The sequence below is a fragment of the Epinephelus lanceolatus genome, chromosome 23 (genome assembly GCF_041903045.1).
Source record: "Epinephelus lanceolatus isolate andai-2023 chromosome 23, ASM4190304v1, whole genome shotgun sequence".
Lineage (NCBI taxonomy): Eukaryota > Metazoa > Chordata > Actinopteri > Perciformes > Serranidae > Epinephelus > Epinephelus lanceolatus.
Genome location: NC_135756.1, coordinates 7,051,206 through 7,070,117, shown reverse-complemented (window position 1 = coordinate 7,070,117; position 18,912 = coordinate 7,051,206). Strand labels below are relative to the sequence as shown.

General features: G+C 39.7%; 1 protein-coding gene across 2 annotated transcripts in view; it reads left to right on the top strand.

Moving 5' to 3' along the window:
• creb3l2 (cAMP responsive element binding protein 3-like 2) overlaps window positions 1–18,223 on the top strand; it is a 38,192-nt gene extending 19,969 nt beyond the window's left edge. Inside the window, exons 2-12 of one of the 2 annotated variants that reach the window (XM_033615039.2) lie at window positions 9,348–9,591; window positions 9,892–10,121; window positions 10,220–10,298; window positions 10,554–10,756; window positions 11,249–11,395; window positions 12,337–12,395; window positions 12,969–13,037; window positions 15,646–15,745; window positions 16,209–16,338; window positions 16,983–17,220; window positions 18,006–18,223. In XM_033615039.2, the coding sequence (XP_033470930.2) occupies window positions 9,348–9,591; window positions 9,892–10,121; window positions 10,220–10,298; window positions 10,554–10,756; window positions 11,249–11,395; window positions 12,337–12,395; window positions 12,969–13,037; window positions 15,646–15,745; window positions 16,209–16,338; window positions 16,983–17,220; window positions 18,006–18,081 (1,575 nt within the window). In that variant the 3' untranslated portion in view covers window positions 18,082–18,223. Of the gene's footprint in view, window positions 1–9,347; window positions 9,592–9,888; window positions 10,122–10,219; window positions 10,299–10,553; window positions 10,757–11,248; window positions 11,396–12,336; window positions 12,396–12,968; window positions 13,038–15,645; window positions 15,746–16,208; window positions 16,339–16,982; window positions 17,221–18,005 lie in introns of both variants that reach the window. The other variant, XM_033615037.2, reaches the window with a different exon arrangement.
• Window positions 18,224–18,912: the final 689 nt, after the last annotated feature.

Sequence of the window (18,912 nt, the reverse complement as noted above, 5' to 3'; positions counted from 1 at the left end):
GAGAGGGAAACAACTGAGGCTCAAATATGCAAATAATGTGCTCTTTTTTATCATGGAGTGTTTTGGGAACTTCACCAGAGGGCCAGAGAGGAGGGAATTATCTTAGAGAGGCAGAAGAATTGGATTTTTTGAGAGTCTTAGACCGGCTTGGAAACTGAGGTTTAAGGATAATGAATAACATTTTCCACTTCAGTGCCGAAAGACCATCGAGCAAAACACATCCAGTTCTAAGAGGTATTATTGTGTCAGAATTGCACTTGATTTGGGCTGAAAAAACTGCAACAAAACTGAAACTGAAATATGTTTTTTATTTTAGTAACAAGGCTTTTTCTCTTTCTCGGTTTGTTTCCACTACCTTGTTGTCTGTGCTCAAATATAAGGATGTATTACGCATCTTCTCAGTGCATCCTTTGGTTATTTAATGCCATAGAGCTCAGTTGTTTGGATCAAACCTCAATTTAACCAGTATTTTGTTGCCTGTCTTGCCCAGGACACCTAGACACACAGATTTTAATCTCAGAAAGGCTTTTTAAAGGTGAGCTGAGTTTTGTGATACTAGCAAGGCACCCTGTACAAGTGAAGCAAGGCCATGTATTGATGTAAATTCCCTCACAAGTCAGTTTAAAAGTGCTTTTTGGACATTTAAACTTTAAAAGATATTGGAAACAAGCTTTAAAGGATTAAATAAAAAGGAATGTGTGAACATTTATACAAAATTGGAGGCAATACTGAAAGTAAGATAGCAGAAAATATCAAAAGCCTGAGTCAAAACCAACTTTTTACTATTTATTACACCATCTCCTAATGCTTTATAAATCAATTATAAACCATTGATAGAAGCAAGATTTGGGTTGCCAGGTTGTGGCTCTTATTTATCCTCCTCTATCAGTACGCTTTCCTCAGAGTTCACTCATCACTACAGGAGAGTATCTTATTACTACTACAACTAATTAAAAATTTAAACGGCAGACTTTAATTATTGAAAGAAACCTTTATTAATTAGTTTTCAACATTTATAATTAAAGATAATCTTTGTTGTTGGCTTATTAGAAAGTGAGAAACTAATTAGCCTCTATAATGACTCACTGGCAAAAAATAGGGGATTTAAAAGTCTGACACTGAGTTTGCTGTGCAGCAACTTGAGCCCTGTATTTGTTCACATTTTGGCAGTTTAGCATCATTAAAAGTATGCCGAATTAGCTATTAGCAGCTCCTGTTTGCAATGCATCCTTTAATGTACAGACACATGTCATTGGATTGCTTTGATACTGAAGTAAAATTAAAAACGTGGTGTTTTTCAAGCAGGTTCTGCAGGAGTATTTCCTACGATTTCCAAGTGGACATTTATTTGCAATGGACTCACCTTTCTTATAAATGGTTTAAATTGATCCAAAAGGCATTAGTAAATAATTTATGTACCATACAAAGCCATAAGGTGCAGATTATAAACCAACTGGTGACTTATTATCAGTGGAAACCAAATTAACTTATTAAGTAACATCACTTGTGAAGCAGCTCAAGAGTTCCTGCAGTAAAATGTATCTGACTGGCAGATAAATGCTCCTGTATCTCTTCAGACTTTAATACTGGTTATCTGACTTTGATGGGACACATGTCGGTGACGTCTGACAGTCTAGTGGCTGATACGAGTCCTGGATCTAAATTAAACAGATGAGTCATTTATTATATCTTGACGTAACTTCATGTGTCGTCTTTATTAGTGTTTGCGAGGCTGTATCATCAGCAAAAGTACACACACAGTTGAGTCCAGGGCAAGGTACACACACACTAATACACACACTCGAGGAGATGACCCTTGGGCCTGTATCAGTGTGTGTGTGTGTGTGTGTGTGTGTGTGTGTGTGTGTGTGTTTAGTATTATCAGGTGTACTCTTTCACATCTGGTTTTTGCTTTTCAAGGAAGGAAGGTGTTACATCATCAAACTTTCCTCCTCTTCCCACCTCCCAAGTTTAAACCTGTGCTCATTTAAGGGTTAAAACAGACATGCTACTTTACTTGACAGGAGAATTACAGAGAGAGGACATTCCTTCCTTTTCTTTCCCACTCCCAGACTGTTAATTTAACTGCTGACTAGTGACCAACAGCTGTCGAGGCTTTTATTGTGAGGCCTTATCACTCGTCACTCTGCCTGGTATCTGGTTTTTAGGAAGCAGGGCGACAGGTCCACCACTTAAGTTCAGACTGAGTTATCCCAGCAATTGTTGGATAGATCACCGTGGAATTTAGGACAGACCTTCATGATCCCCACAGGGTTAATCCCACTGATTTTGGGGATCCTCTGACTTTTTCTCTGGTGTTGTCACCAAGTTGAATGTTTAAATTGTCCAGAACTTTGATTTATGGTCAAATACATCTCAGCTGTACTTTGTGTTTTGTGCTAATTAGCAAATACTAGCATGCTTACACTCCAAGCAGAAACCTCCAGGGCTAAAATATGAATATGCCAAAAACTGCAGGTCCCTGAATGGCCACTTGAGGCTGGCTCCAGAGGCGAGTAAATCCCTATAGACCCCCATGTTAAAATGTCCAACTTTACAGCAGAAACATACATGTTTATAACCTGGTACAAAAACGGTGTTGGTCTCTAGAGCTAATTTCCCCATTCTTGACAACTGAACTTTGTGTTACTTTAAAGTTATGCTAAACTAACTTAAACTAACAATGTTGGTTAGATAATGTAACATGAAACGTAATTAAAATTGGTCGTCCAAAATAGTCTTGTGGAGTGTTTTGTTGTATTAAAAGACCCTCAGAGTAGTTGGATATTCAGTTTTACCTATAGGTTAATTTTTTCCATTAGTTTTTAGCCTGTTTTTTTGTTAGCGAAATCTTGCTAACCTAGCTAGCTGGTAGCGTTTGAAACTAAAAGACCCTCAGAGTTGTTGGATAATCAGTTTTTCCTATGACTACATTTTGTTTTAATGGTTTTAAGCCTTTTTTAGCTAGTGAAAATTAGCATTAGCACAGTTAACCCCAGCTGTAAATGCATCTTGCTAACCTAGCTAGCTGGTAGCGTTTGAAACTAAAAGACCCTCAGAGTTGTTGGATAATCAGTTTTTCCTATGACTTCATTTTGTTGTAATTGTTTTAAGCCTGTATTTCACCAGCGAAAATTAGCGTTAGCACAGTTTACCACAGCAGTAAACGCATCTTGACAACCGAGCTAGCAGGTAGCATTGGAAACTAAAAGGCTCTCAGAGTAGTTATATAATCAAGGGTGTTGGTGGCTTAGTGGGTAGAGCAGGCGCCCCGTGTACAAGGCTGTTGCCGCAGCGATCTGGGTTCGACTCCAGCCTGTGGCCCCCCCATGTCTAACTGTCCTATCTATAAAGGCAAAAATGCCCCAAAAATATATCTTAAAAAACCCCATAAAAAAGTAGTTGTATATTCAGTTTTTCCCATGAGCACATTTTGTGTTAATGGTTTTAAGCCTTTTTTAGCTTGTGAAAATTAGCATTAGCACAGTTAACTGCAGCTGTAAAGGCATCTTGCTAACCAAGCTAGCATGTAGTGTTTGAAATATTTCCACCCTCTTTCTAAATGTTGTCACTTCTGGCTCCAGAAATCCAAGATGGCGGTGGCCAGAATACCGAACTTGAAGTTTCAAAACCAAATCCCCAGTAAAAAGTCTTTGACGTTAATTTTCGTAGTAGCTAAACGTGGAATTACAACTTCCAGGTTGTATTGTGATGCCTTGGGGCCCCTGCAAAATGAATTGTTTCACTATTGTGATTTGATCCATGTGGTCCAATAACATTTGTATAGTCTAGAAGGGTCATAGAAATAAATGATTTTTATCCCTATTCAAGTTAGCGTAGCGCTAAACTGGAATTAGCCACTCAGCCAGCAGAAGTTAGCTGCTCAGCCGCACTGGGCTTTGCTTGGCTCTAGTGTTGTGTTCATTAAATGCAATGTGAATTTTTGCATCACGTTACTTGCGCAAGTTTAAACGCTGTAGTATTTTTTGTTGACTTGCTTCATACGCGCATATAACTTGCATCCTATGTACATGAAATTGCTGAATTGATGAATGAACTTCCATCGGTACATCCCCTGCATCATAAGTCCCTGGAGGATCTCAATGCTGACTGGGTATCAGGGCACGAATTAGTCGCCTAAATTCAGATTTTCCAACTTTTCTATATATGACGTGAAATCGCACTATTTGCTTAATTCAGGCGACTTAATTCACGTATTTCACGTCATTCACGACGCTTTCATTGCGCCGTCTGGTGGGAATTCGCCTGTATTTGTGTCTTGACATTGACATTACATATAATTTGCTCCGAGTCATTTCACATTGCAGAAATCTTTTTTGGTTTCATATGCCACCAAGCAACTTTCATAGGATAAACAGAGCCCCACTTTTAACGATGTCCAGAGGTCTTCATCCATCCACATTAAAAACAGACCACAGATCAATGGGTGATGTCACGGTGGTTACATCCATTATTTTGCACAGTCTATCTTCCACCCTGATCAAAGATGGCGTGCACAGCGAGCTTTATATCTGCTAAACATCAGCATGTTAGCAGCATTTCTCAGCTCAGACTCAGCTAATTAATTTCCTTCACACACAGCTCTGCTTCTCTTTGTTCGACTGACGTTTCTGACCTACTTTGGCGTCTTCCCTTCATCTGTATTTCTTTGATTTAATTACGATCGGACACATTAAAGTATAGCAAAGCCTCTCAAAGGGTTGTCTCTCTTTGGATGACACAGGATTTCTGATGTTTCACCAGAACTTGAGCGATAACCACTCTGCGTCTCCTCTTCCGTCTGCAGACTTTGTTGTGGCTTCATTAAAAGATTACAATCTGCACTCTCAGCGATGTTTTCATGTGTTACGGGCGAAGAAAAGCCTCTTTGTTGTCATCACTGTTTCCTCAGAACAGTTACGGATTCTTGCCCTAGTTTCACTTTATACTCCCAGTTTTCCCATTAAGGCTTCAGGTTCTGTTTCCCAGCTGGAGGGTGTCAAGTTACAGTCAACCCCAAATAACACCTCTCTGTTGGCTGCAGAGACAAAGAGGTTTCTGTTGTGTGTGATGAGTTACACCCGACCAGCAGCTTGGTTGACTGCCCCGCATCACATTTTCTTCTGTCAGCCACAACCACACACTCCCACTGCAGAAATGATAGGGAGTGAATACACATACTTACTATACGCGTCTTTGGTGTGGTTCTGCAGAGTTGGACCTCTCCCATTTCCTTTTTCTTAAATAAGATGGGACTTTATTCCCGACTGTGTTCAAGTCTGACACTGTGTGTTAGCCGTGGGCAAAAATTTAGGCCCAGTCTGTTTTTGTATAAACTAGCAAAGTAAGCAAATTAGCATCAATAAATGTACGCTGAATTAGCTTTTAGCAGCCCCTGTTTGCAGTGGATGGAGGATGGAAGCTGCCAAAATAAATGACTCGATAGATTAGTCAGTATGCTGTTAAATGTATCAAAAATGTTGAAAATAAATGTTGGCATCAAGTAATTTAGTTGTTTGTTGTTGAAGTTGCTTTTTTATTTATTTACCTTTTTATTAATAAATTAATTAATCTTACCAGTAATTTCCCCTTTAATTAATTAATTTATTTTAATTATTTATTTATTCGTTTATTAATTTATTGCATTTATTGTATGATTTTTCTTATAATTTTATTTTTATTATTCTATTATTTATTTTTTAATGTGTGTATTTTAAATGTATTTATTAAAAAAAATTGAGAAATAAATGGTGGAAAAATGCAAAGAAAAAATAATACAGAAAGTACATTAATCAATAACTATATTTGAAAATAAATTTCAAATAGAATAAAAAATAAATGAATATATTTGAAAAATAATAAAAGTAAATAAATGAATGAATAAAGGTGGAAGTCAATAAGTAAGTAAAAAAAGTGGATAAATACAAAGGTAAATAAATAAAGAAGAAAATTAAATAGAAATATTTTATGTCACATTTTATCATTAACTCAAGCCTACATTTATTTTTCATATTAATTTTAGTGTGTGTAGTGGCATAATGTTTATTTATTGATTCATTTATTTATTTTTTATTTTTGCAGCTTCAGTCCTCCATAGCCGTGTACCCATGACATTATTTTTTAAGGGTTTCCAATCAGATTTATGGATGTTTTTATCCAAAAACTAAGTAAGATTTCAACGCAAATTGCATCACTTGGGCACTGAGGGTTTTAATTGCCTCCATGAGCTGCTGACGAAACTACAGGGTGAAGTCAAAGGTCGTACAAACCCACAAAATGTGGCTTCACTTATTTTAAAGAGGGGTTCAGTATGTAATTACCCCTCCCTAAAAACTACACCCTGTTTTTCTTATAGTCATGATGTTTTCTCCTCTTTTTAACTTAATCATCCTCAAACCTCATCGAACTGAAAACCAGAATTGTCCTGATAATCTGCACATGGGCCAACAAACACTAGAACATTCAGTACGTGCATATATTTCATTTAATATAGTATTAATAAGTTGTTTTCATTGTGTCACATATATAAATGCTCATTATAAAAAGAAACTAGTTGTTTGTTACTTAATAAACTATAAGTCCAGGCTGCCTAAACATTTTAAGTTGACTGAACTGGAGTTGTAATTTTGTGACGATTGGAAACAAATAAACTTTTTGAGTCAAATAAACTTGATATCATTTCAGCTGTACTTAAACCTTTCAATCATTTAAACTAAATTATTTAAGTATAATTGACTTAAGGTCATTTTTTGTAAACTGAAGGATTACATTACAACTGAATTAAAATCAGTTTATATCAACTCAAGGATTGAAGTACAACTGACTTGACTTTAGTTTATATAAAGTAAAGAATTAAGAACAACTGAATTAGATTAAGTTCATCAAATTGATCTATTCTGTGGATAAATGTGTAAAATGTAAAAATTTATTTGTTTTGAATCATTACAAAATTACTTCTAGTTGCTTTAACTTAAAATAGTCGGTGTCCAGGCTGCTTTAAAAATTATAGTTGACCGAACTTGAGAAGACAAGTTATGTTTTACAAGACAGTGATGTTTTATTCATCAGAGCTGACGTTATAATCACTATCATCATCACAGCTGTCAGAGTCTGAAGACCTGCAATAATATCAGCAGCAGTTTGACACATAAGATGGCTCCCGGTAACCATGGAGACGTGGTTACCAGGAGACGCTGGGGGGAGAGGTAGAGTGTTGTGAATGTCTGATGGGTTTGTGCACGTGCACGTTCATCCATACATTCATGTGTTGGCTGAAAGATGGAAATATTAATCTAATGTAAATATTTGTCTTCCCCTCCTTTGAGTAGATTCACGGTGTGCTGTCGCTGTTTGCACACGCACGCACACACACACACACACACACACACACAAAAAGAGGCCAGCCTTATAGGTCAGCATATGGTGGCAGGAGCGTGCTGTGTGTTTATGGAGTGAAGAGGTCATTTCTGTGTGTGTGTGTGTGTGTGTGCGTGCGTGCGTGTGTGTGACAGAAAGTGCTGGAAGTCTCGGCCTGTAATTGAAGCCACATGTTTGGCGCTCGGCCGTCCACCCTGCTCCTGTTTCCTCCATCTTGATTTCACTCTCACTTTATAACCTCTGTCCGTCTGTCCGTACGCCCCGACATCTTTTGTCTCGTGTTACATAACTGTGTCGGAACTGTGTATGGTTTTTTGTATTTCTGTTCTTTGCTTCCCTTCTTCATTCCTTCCATGTGCTTTCATTTCCTCTCCCTTCTTTCTTCCTTCTTTACTCCTTTCCTTTCCTTTCCTTTGCTCCCCCCATCTCATGTCCTTCGCTTCCTTCCTGTCCTTTCCTCTTTTTTCCTTTCTACCTTGTTTTTCTTACCTTTTCTTTTCCTTTCCTTGCCTCTTATTTCATGTCCTTAATTTCCCTTCACTTTCTCCTTTCCTCTTTTTTCCTTTCCTTTCCTTTCCTTTCCTTTCCTTATCTTTTCTCATCTTTCCTTTCCTTTCCTCTCCTCAGTGGACAGTGTAGTCACAGTTTCATGTGTGTTTAATTTAAATTGTTTATCCTCCTCTCATTGGCTGAGCCAACCACTAATACTTCATTGGACACGTTCAGCGTTTTCTGCCCGGCAACAGAATTTGAGCAGCTGAGGTTACATCAGAAACATTTCCAGTTCTCTTTGGGAGCGATGAGTTCGAGTCAGGACAGGACTTTTATTTTGAAGGTTTTATGTGAACGTAGCACATCTGCACTGAATAATTTAAATGTCCCAGTGATGAGTTACTTTTATTACTTACTTATTTAAATACTGTGTAACCAGTCCAAAAACATGCCAGTGTGGTGAAAGTCGTCCACCTTTTCTAAATAAAAGTCATGTTTACTTAGAATAAAGTGTCATTTTCTTGATTACCATAGACTTTATAAGCAGTTGTTGCTTGATACCAGCACAACAAACAGTCTTATTCTGTCTTTTTTCAAAGTACTGAAGGTGTAATGAAGATAAAAGCTGGAAAAATGGCATTGCGCTGATCAACAGAAATGAGTCAGCAACAAAAAAAATCCACATTTTTTTTTATTTCGGCATCAGTAATGTGATGATTTGTTGCTTTTCTGTGTTTTAAATAACTGTACACTGAATATCTTGAGGGTTTAGATTATTGTTCAAGACAAATTGTGGCAGATACTTATGAAGTTTTTAATAATATTTTGTAGGAGACAATCCAAAGCAGATTAATCATTAGCCTTTTTTGTACATATTAAATAAAAGTAGTGATGATTTGCCAGCTCTTCAACAGTTATTATAAAGATTTCAACCAGTTTTGTGTTAGAAATTGTTCAAAATACAGAAACAGATGTGTGTCAGTATGTTATCAACACATCACCTGCAGGGCCTTTTGTTTACGTTCCTCACCACCTCTGAACGAGGAGGACACCTGAATGCTCACCTTGCTGAGAGATGGAGGAGGCAGATAGAGAGCAGGAGGGAAGATAGCAGCAGCAGCAGGAATGTAGTGAAGGATGGGGGGATGAAAGAGGAGATTAACGGTGGTGTGGAGGGGGAGATGTGTAAATGTATCACCACACTGAGAATCACACACACAAACAGAGACAGTAAAAGACAATTTTACAGGTTTTTAATTGGCTGCTTTAGTGTTCCCCGAGGGAGAGCGGAGGGAAACTTCAAGGAAAGGTGGCAATAAAATTGTCTCTAATTACAGGCAGGCTGTCGCTGACTCTAACCATGTGTCTTTATAAAATTATCCGTCTGTCTCCTGTCGTCGCTCTGCTGGGCTCAAATTGATATTTTACATTTGCATTAAATAAGATATTCACAGCGTTTACTTCCTCCTTCTGTGCAGCACTTCTCCGAGCTCCTCGACGACCTGTCCCAGGATGCTTTGCTGGGCCAGCTGCTCAGCGACCCCTTCCTGTCTGGGGTGAGAGGCGGAGTGGAAGCCATGGAGGGCGAGGATGGGGGCGACCTGTCCCCGTCGTCCCCTCTGCCCCCCCACATCACGGCCGAGCACAGCTACTCACTCTGCGGGGACAGCCGGCCACAGTCGCCCCTGTCACACCTGACAGGAGAGCAGGGCAGCGATGCAGGTGAGAGACAGATTGTCGGATATGTCTTAGATTTTAGATATCTTGATAGTGTTTGTGGTTTTAAAGGCGGCATCACAGTAAAATGACGTAATTTCTGAGCTTACCAGACTGGTCTAGCTGTTCTATTATTTGCCTTTACCCATTTAGTTATTATGTCCACATTACTGATGATTATTAATCAAATGTCTCACTGTGTAAATATTTTGAGAAAGCACCAATATCGTCACAACCTACGAACTACAAGTCAATGTGAAGTCACAGAATCACTAAAGCAAGTCGATGTTGCTTCTTGTGCAGCAGAGTCTGACGGAGATTCAGCCGACTGGCCCATGGAGCAGGACGACGCCATCGACAGCCTCCTGTGTGAGACTCCCTCCCTCCTCCCCACCCTCTCCCTCACTCTGGCCCCCAGCGAGGGGCCCCAGGTGCCTGAGAGCCCTGTTGTGGTTCCCCCTGCTGCTGCTGCTGCGGCTGTCACCGCCCCGGCTCAGACCACAGTCAGCAGCCACAACCAGGGCAAAGGCCTCAAGGTGAGAACTCAGATATGGAAACTAATAAATCAGGTTATTTGTTTCACTGTTTGTAACCCCTGTCGTCCGTCTGTTTTCATCTCTCCTGTCGTTTACAGATTAAAGAGGAGAACATCATCCCGCAGATCAAACTGGAGCCTCATGAGGTCGACCAGTTTCTCAATCTTTCACCCAAAGGTCTGAATTTAAACTGTGTCCTCACTTCCTCTCACTGCATGTCAGTTATCTGATGCTACGACGACCCCTGCTGGTCATTTGTTGGTACTTCATGATGTCCTCAGACTGCAAAAATGGCTCCAGTTGATAACACACAGTCATTTATTTTCATTTTAATCTTAATTTTTAGAAAAAACTTTACTCATCAATCATTTTATATTTCATCCGTGACTATGTTATTATCTAAAAATAGTTCCTCATACTGTGGTATTTCAGGTCTGGAGTCACTTCAGATGCCTCCCACTCCTCCCAGTTCCCATGGCAGCGACTCCGAGGGCAGCCAGAGCCCCGTCCACGCCCCGCCAGGCCTCTCCTGCCCCACCTCCCCCACCAGCCCTCCTCCATCACAGGCCAGCCTGAAGGTGTCGCCTCGTGCTGCTTCCTCCCTGTCCAACTCCCCTCTGCTCACCGCTGCTCATGTAAGCATCATCTGTTGTGTTGATGTTTTTTTTGTAATAATCGGCCAAAAATGTGCCTGTAGGATGAGTGACGTCCACATATTTCTAAAAAGAGTCACATTTTAGTCAAAAAATCCAGCTGAAAGTTGATTTTTCTTGATATGTGAGCAACAATCTTCCTCATAATGTCTTAATCTTTTGGGGAAAAAAGAACAAAAACTGCACTTAGACTTTATGTATTTAAGTAATATAAGGTAGTAACACAAATTCGAGGTCTCATCCTTAAGTTTCCTGTTAGAAAATGTTCAAAGAAATCCAGAATGATACACTAGATTCATACGTTCGTTATTGTGTGACTTTGTGTTTAAAAGCGTTTGTTCACATTTTTCAGCGTTGCACAATAACACAAAGAAACCAGCTGATCGCCAGTTCACAGCTTAAAATGAGCTTCAACACACATTTTATGGGTCGTTACAATAGAATTTCTCTTTGTGTGTGTGTGTGTGTGTGTAGAAGCTGCAGGGGTCGGGCCCGTTGATGCTGACCGAGGAGGAGCGCCGTACGCTGGTGGCCGAAGGTTACCCAGTCCCCACCAAACTGCCGCTCACCAAAGCTGAGGAGAAGGCGCTGAAGAAGATCCGCAGGAAGATCAAGAATAAGGTACAGACTGACATATCAGTCGGGCCACTAAATCAGCATCCATGTAACTTACTGAGAATCCGCTCTAGTTGTCAATTACAGCAGTTCAGTGTGAGTTAAATGTTGTGACACATTTTGTTTTTCAAAGTTAATTCTCTGATAAGAACAAGAGATGAAAAATGCCTTAAGAAGGCGTGTGAAATTAAAGGGTAACTTGTGTTTTTTTCAACCAGGCCCCTATTTTCTAAGTGACGAATGTAGGCAACTGGTTTCTTGTAAAAACGTGGGAAGAAGGCACTGAGCTAAAGACAGAAGAAGAAATGACCCAATGAAAATTGCAAGAAAATTATTTAACAAAAGAAAGAAAGTTAAAAACAAGGAAGCGACCTGGAAAGAGTGATTTAAAGTTATAAGAATTCTGTAACATCATTTTATGAATATAGTTTTTCCCTAGCTTTTTTTCCCCCCTTTTTCTTATTTTTTAAAAAACAATTTTCTAAATCTTTTTTTTTTTTGCAATTTGTGGGAAATTTCTCACCAACTTGCTCAGAGTTCAAAGTTTTAAACACTTGTGAAAGGCGTCTTAAAGCAGCACAAGGAAAGTGACATCACACCAGCTTTCAAAAGGTGAACTGACGATGTGAACACGTCCTGAGTGGTTCCATTTCATCGCTGTCATCTGCAGTGCCCTCGCTCAGTACTGGACCAGTTTCAGACACTGTTGTTCCCATTCGTCTCTTAGACGCAAACACATGGGGAAAATAAAGGCCAGGTTCAAACATTTTTTTTGAAGTGTAGATTAAAAAAGGCAGATTTTGCAACACGTACACACCTGTTTATGAACTCTGACATGAATAGATTAAAAGAGGGGAAATGTTTTTTTTTTTAAATAACCTTAATACTGGTTGAACTCTGAAACATTATAAAGCAAACTGTATTCCTTTGTCTTCTCTCTGTTTTAGATTTCAGCTCAGGAGAGTCGCAGGAAGAAGAAAGAGTACATGGACGCTCTGGAGAAGAAGTGAGTCCTCTTCCTCTTCTTCTGTCATCGTATCTGAGACACTGGGATATAAAAATGACACTGAAAAAACAAACATAAATGAAAGACTTTTGACTTTTGCTCTTGTTTTCTGCTCATTTTATTTGTTAATGTCTCATTTTGATTTACTTTGACTTTGTGATGCCTTTATTTTAAATGATTTAAATAACCTCTAAGCTGACTATGAACCTTGAACTTTTTGGCTTTTCTTTGTGGTAATCTCATTTTGTGTCTCATTTTATATTGCTTGTTTTAGAGTTGTGTATTTTTATTTTGTATATTTGTTCTTAAACTTATGTTGCAGGACACTCTTAAAAAGGTTTACAAATGTTATATAGAGGGGGAAAAAAGCTGTATGATTCTGTGCAGAGTAAAAACAAGAGTAAATCTGGAACGACAGATATTGTAGGAAACAAATTAAATGTTTTAGAACTATGGAACATGTCCTGCAGAAGCAATTTAGAAACAATATGGCAGTCATGTAGTGGTGCTAGATAGAGAAATTAAAAATTGAAGTCCAGTCACTGACGCTGCAGTACTTCTGTCTGACCACAGGGTGGAGACGTGCTCCAACGAAAACAACGAGCTGCGCAGGAAAGTGGAAACTCTGGAGTGCACAAACAAGTAAGAACAACACAGTCAGTGCACATGCATCATACACACATATTCACACACTCACTGCACATGTGACTGACTTGATAGACAGTAAAGGTCCTTACCTGTGGGGTGTCGGTGGCTTAGTGGATAGAGCAGGCGCCCCATGTACAAGGCTGTTGATGCAGCAGCTGGGCTTGAAGATGAGTTTACATATCACCTTGGGTTCGTCCTTCACCTTCTCAAAATGATCCCACACTTTGGATTTCCTGCCCGACATGTTATTAACTAGCCTGTGGAATAACCGCAGGCACCAGCCCTGGAAATTAACCTGACTCCTGTCTGACTGCTGAGCGTGGACACTTAAAATTAAAGTCCCACATGGTCCAGTCAGATAGGTTTTGATTTATTTTGACAAGACGCAGCTTTTCCTTTTTTAGTTTGTTTTCTGCAGCTAAGCGACCAGTGAAATCTTGCCTTTCTGGTCGACTAACATTTGGTCGACTATTAGGGGGCAGCCCCGTATGAGGACATCACATTTTGGGTTTACTGCACCTTATACTTCATTCTGTCCTCGTTCATGGACCCTTTCATGTGCTAGCGTTAGCAAAAGCACAACACTAAGCCATGTAAAAACAAGATGGCGGCCATTTACACCAAGTCAGTCTGCAGCTGATCCCGACACAAAAGTGGGCAAGGTCCAAAACCCACAGCTCAAATTCAACCAGTTTTCGCAACAGTTACGAGCTAAAATGCTGTTAAGAAGCACTCGTCTGAGGACATTGGGATTTTTCATTATGGTCAGGTGTTAAAATGAACAGTTTTGATCAGTTACAGACATGAACGGTGACCTTTGACCCACAGAGTTACAAAACACCGAACAGTTGTTGCATTGTTTGTAATTTTGTTTTTGCACAACAATGTCCAGGCATCAGAATAATCAGTTTTGTACTTTATTACAGACTTGTGACTGTCAAAAATAAACCCATTGTCCCCATGTGAGGACATGTTTTTCCAACACTACTTACAGTTCAAAGACAGCGCTCCGTTTTTTAAAATTATGAGGCCATATGTTTCCTAAGTAGCGAGGAGAAATTAAAAATGCACGCAAAAAAACAAAAGCTCAGGCCTCAGAAATGTTACCAATATTTTTCACTCTTTCACTTCGCCTCCGGAATCAGCGAGTGTAAGAAAGCTCGTGCAGCTTTTAGGGAAGGAAAAGGACTCTTAATAGAATCTGTCACTGTTGACAGAGATGAGTGAGCAGCAGGAGAGGTGACAGGTTTGACTGTCAGTCACACTGACTCAACGCTGGTGACAATCAAAACACCGGGAAATTAAAGAGGGGGTGATTCAGACCTGAACATGTCTCTGTCTCTGGATACGGACCTGTTTTGACATGTCCTGTGGGACTTCACTTTTATACCCCCCCCCCCCCCCCCAAAACCTTTTATTTTTACAGTCCTTTAAAAGCATTGCAGCTGAGCAGAGAGGAACACAGAGGGAGGACGTGTCAGGAAACACTGACTGAATTTTATTATTGAATCAAAAGCTCCCTGTAGATTCTGTTCAGAGGCAATTTTGCAGCCATGCATAATCATGAGGCTATTTTAATGTAAAATGCTCAAGCTGCTTCAATTTAGACCATGTTGTTTGCTCTCGTTATGCATGGATGAACTGTGTGTGTGTGTGTGTGTGTGTGTGTGTGTGTGTGTGTGTGTGTGTGTGTGTACAGCTCTGGAACACAGCTGTTTAGGGTCTTGTTTTTCACTCACTGGTTAAAGTGGGCTTTATTATCACTGCCTGAAAGTTAAATGAACCAGTTGCATTTGAGTGTGTTTGTGTGGCATTGTGTGTTCAGTGTGTGTGTGTGTGTGCGTGTGTGTTGATGCTGGTGCACCTGGACAGTGTTCATGTTTTGTTCAACCATCTTTTTAATGAGGCAAACAGGAGAACAAACCCTCCGACTGATGCTGAATAAGAGACGTTAACACTGAACAAACGAACCTGTTCCTGCTCCATGCGTCATTTTATTACATATAATCAGTGGTGGAAGAAATATTCAGCTTCTAAAGTGCATTCAGAATCTCCTGGTATTAGCATAAAAAATACTAAAGTGGGATTTATACTTGTGCGGCAGACTCTACGCTGTTGTGAACATTTATACTTGTGCAGTGGTGTGTCTGTGTCACTCTGCAGTTACACCTCCAAAACACTAGATGGCGGCGGAGGTTTCTGTGAAGTGCTGTAAAGTTTAGTTGATTCAAAACACACATTAAACTGCAGTACTTTTAGAAATGGTAAAGGTTTGTGTCGAGCCAAGTTTCGTGTGTTTTCTGTTCGGATACTTTCGCAGAATAAATTAAATTCTGTGTGTAATATTTCTGCCTCCTTAAACTCTGTACTCTTTTTATGTTTTACCGTATAACCATGTTAAAAAATAACCACACAATTCAATAATCAATTTAAACTCGAAAAGAAGGAACAAATTACGTCGTTTTAAAGTTTTACGTCTTCTGTTGTTTTGTTTCCGTGTGTTTTCATGTGTGGAGTTCATCAGGCGTTAGTGTGTTATTTTCTGTGTGTGTCACCAACCTGTGTTTGTTATATAATATGTGTGTGTGTGTGTCCTCCTCAGGTCCCTGTTACAGCAGCTGCAGTCTCTGCAGGCAGTGGTGGCCGGCAAAGTCCCCAAGTCCTGCAGGATGGCAGGAACCCAGACGTCATCATGCCTAATGGTACGACTGTGTGTGTGTGTGTGTGTGTGTGTGTGTGTGTGTGTGTGTGTGTGTGTGTGTGTGTGTGGGTGCTAACAGGTGACTGGTGATGAAACATTGATTAAAATATTGAATTGTAGACATCTGCTTCCATCGTTCATTAGCAGCTTAGCACTGATTCATAATTTATTTAACCTCTTTCTGTCTGTCTCTCGTCTCTTTGTAAACCGCCGTGACCAAAAACACTGGTGATTTACGACGGCGTATTTTACACGTGGCAGTGAATGCATCTGTATCCATGTTGAATCCTTCAGTTTCAGATGTTTGAACTTTTTAGCTCCGTTGTTTTGTACACTGTTCTAGATTAATGTCCTTATTTGGAACATTTAGAACTTTACTGACATCTGTTGGACGTTTCACTGACATTTTTCTAACTTCAAACTCTCTCCTCTGTGTCTGTCTCTCTGTGTCTGTCTCTCTGTAGGTGGTCGTGTTGTGTTTTGCTCTGTTTCTGGGGAGCTTCTACCCCAGCAGTTTGACGCCATGCTCCACCATCACTGAAACTGGCCTCACTTCCAAACAGCTGGCTGTCAAAGAGTCCTACACAACCACAGGTAGTTACACTCACACACACAGTACAATACACACCCTGAGCGAGGCTACCAAAGAGTCGAGCATTACTGGAAGTCGACTTTCATGTAGTTTTCAGCTAAACTGACCTTTCCTGCTGTTTCCATTGTAATGAATCATTAGCTCCTGACTCTAAAACTCTGGAGGTCCATTATAACATTGACAATAATCAGATTCCACCTACAACACTGCAATAAAAGCTACACAGCTACTGATTAGAAGACTTGACCTTTCACTACATCCTCTCTGCTCCCTCCCACACACACACACACACACACACACACACACACACACTCACACATGCATGCACACGCTTTTGTAATAGAGACCAGATATCATTTTCTTAACAATCAAATCCCATCAAGTCCTATCCTGCCCACACACACACACACTTATCACAAACACACACACACACACACACACACACACAAACAGTTTTTTTCAAACGCAGACAACAACACAACAAGTGTGCGTGGAGATAGTGTGTATTTTTGTGTGAGTGTACACGTCTGGTGCCACTGGGTGTGTTCAGTCTGAAAGGTTTAAACACTCCGTTATCCTGTTTTCAAATACAGAGACAGAGAAAACTGTTTTTTAGAAAGTAAATTTAAATGTCTTTTTCTTGCAGTGAGGTCAAGAAGTCTGTTATCGACCTTCGAGGACGAGCAGCCACACCTCCTCGGCTTGGGTGGGGAATACCCCGACCAATGGGAGGACACGCCCGCCATCGTCATGGCAGCGTGGCGGCGCTCAGAGCAACAGAAGGCGGCGGAGGAAACAGAAAACATGGTGGAAACACACCCACCTTTCAGGCGTAAAAGCAACGATACGCAGACATCAAACAACCTGCTGCTGGACCTGCACAGGTAAACACACACTAACTGTACAGGTATTAGAAATATAACAGAAGAAGAAGAAGTGGGTAGTTTGCATGAGTACACAAACACACAAAGAAAAGAGCTTCACCTAGAGACATTGCTGTTAAGTTTAGCTGATTCAAAACACACATTAAACACACATTAAACATGGCTTAATAGAGACACTTTCAAACACAAGTACACAAATCAGCTTCACTATAACTCGCAGCATTCACAGACAAACACTTGTCTTTATCTGGACACATTTTCCCCACAAATACAACATGCTAACGTTATTAGCACAAGCCTATGGCATTTTACATTGTATAAATTAGCCTAGCAGCTAGCAGACTTTTCCTCTACTCATATGAAGCCAGGGACAACAGCAACATTTAACAAAGGTAACATTACAAAATTCAGCTCCATTACAACTCACAAGGTTCACTGACAAAACAACTGTCTTATACTAAACACGTTTTCCATACAAACACAACATGCTAACGTTATTAGCACAAGTCTATGGCGTTTTACATTGTATAAATTAGTCTAGCAGCTAGCAGACTTTTCCTCGTCTCATATGAAGTCAGGGACAACAGCAACATTTAACAAAGTTAACATTACAAAATTTGGCTCCATTACAACTCACAAGGTTCACTGACAAAACAACTGTCTTATACTAAACACGTTTTCCATACAAATACAACATGCTAACGTTATTAGCACAAGTCTATGGCGTTTTACATTGTATAAATGAGAAAAATTGTCTGAACACACCTCTGATCTTTGTCTGTCAGGTCTCTGGAGCAGAGGACGAATGAGAGCAGCAGTAAAGTGATAGCGCTGGAGCGAACGGTCAACGAGACCTCCTGAGGTTCATGACAACACCCCCCACCCCCTCCATCTCCCCCTCCCATCTTCACCCTCCACCTTTGACCTCCCCCCTGTAGAGCATGGTTCAGTGTCCTGGAGCAAACCTCATACAGTAGTTCCCACTGCTGATTGTTCCATCTCTGCTTCATCAGATACACTGTAGTAGTAACAATTAATAATAATAATAATATTAATAATGATATTAATAACAAAGAGGCACTGGTTGCTTTAATTTCTGAAGTAAAGTTGCACTGAATAATTTTTACCTGAGTCAACTTATCAGTAGTATCTGTTGTCCTAATCAACCCGGCTTGAATCACGTTGAGATCAATTCAAATAGATGTAGTGAATAATGCAGTGTGGCATTTATTCCAGTAGAACGTATATGAAAATATGACATGTGAGGCTCTTTACAGGACACTGACGCAGAACCTTTGTATTTATAGAAACCTTTTTTTTGTTTGTTTTTCATAAAGTTATTGCTCTTTGTAGTTCTTTAATATTAAATGTTTTTATTCCATTCCATCGAGGCATACATCCCGTTTTGATACTTGTTTGTGTTCATATTCTGTTTTGTGTTTTTTTTTTTTTATTTTGTTGTACTCTTTTATATATTGTTATATATTTTCTTCAGCTGACTTAGCATTTCAAACATGGTGGGCTTAGTTCGGGGTTCCTGCGCTCATTTGGAAATAGTTTAAAAGTTTTCATTCCTTGATGTTAAAAAGTTAAACATTTGGGATGTTCATATAATGAATACCAACTTTACTTTTGGTCAAAAGCATTTTAAGGGGCTAAATTCTGTCAGGTTGTTGTGTGCAGTCCAGCACC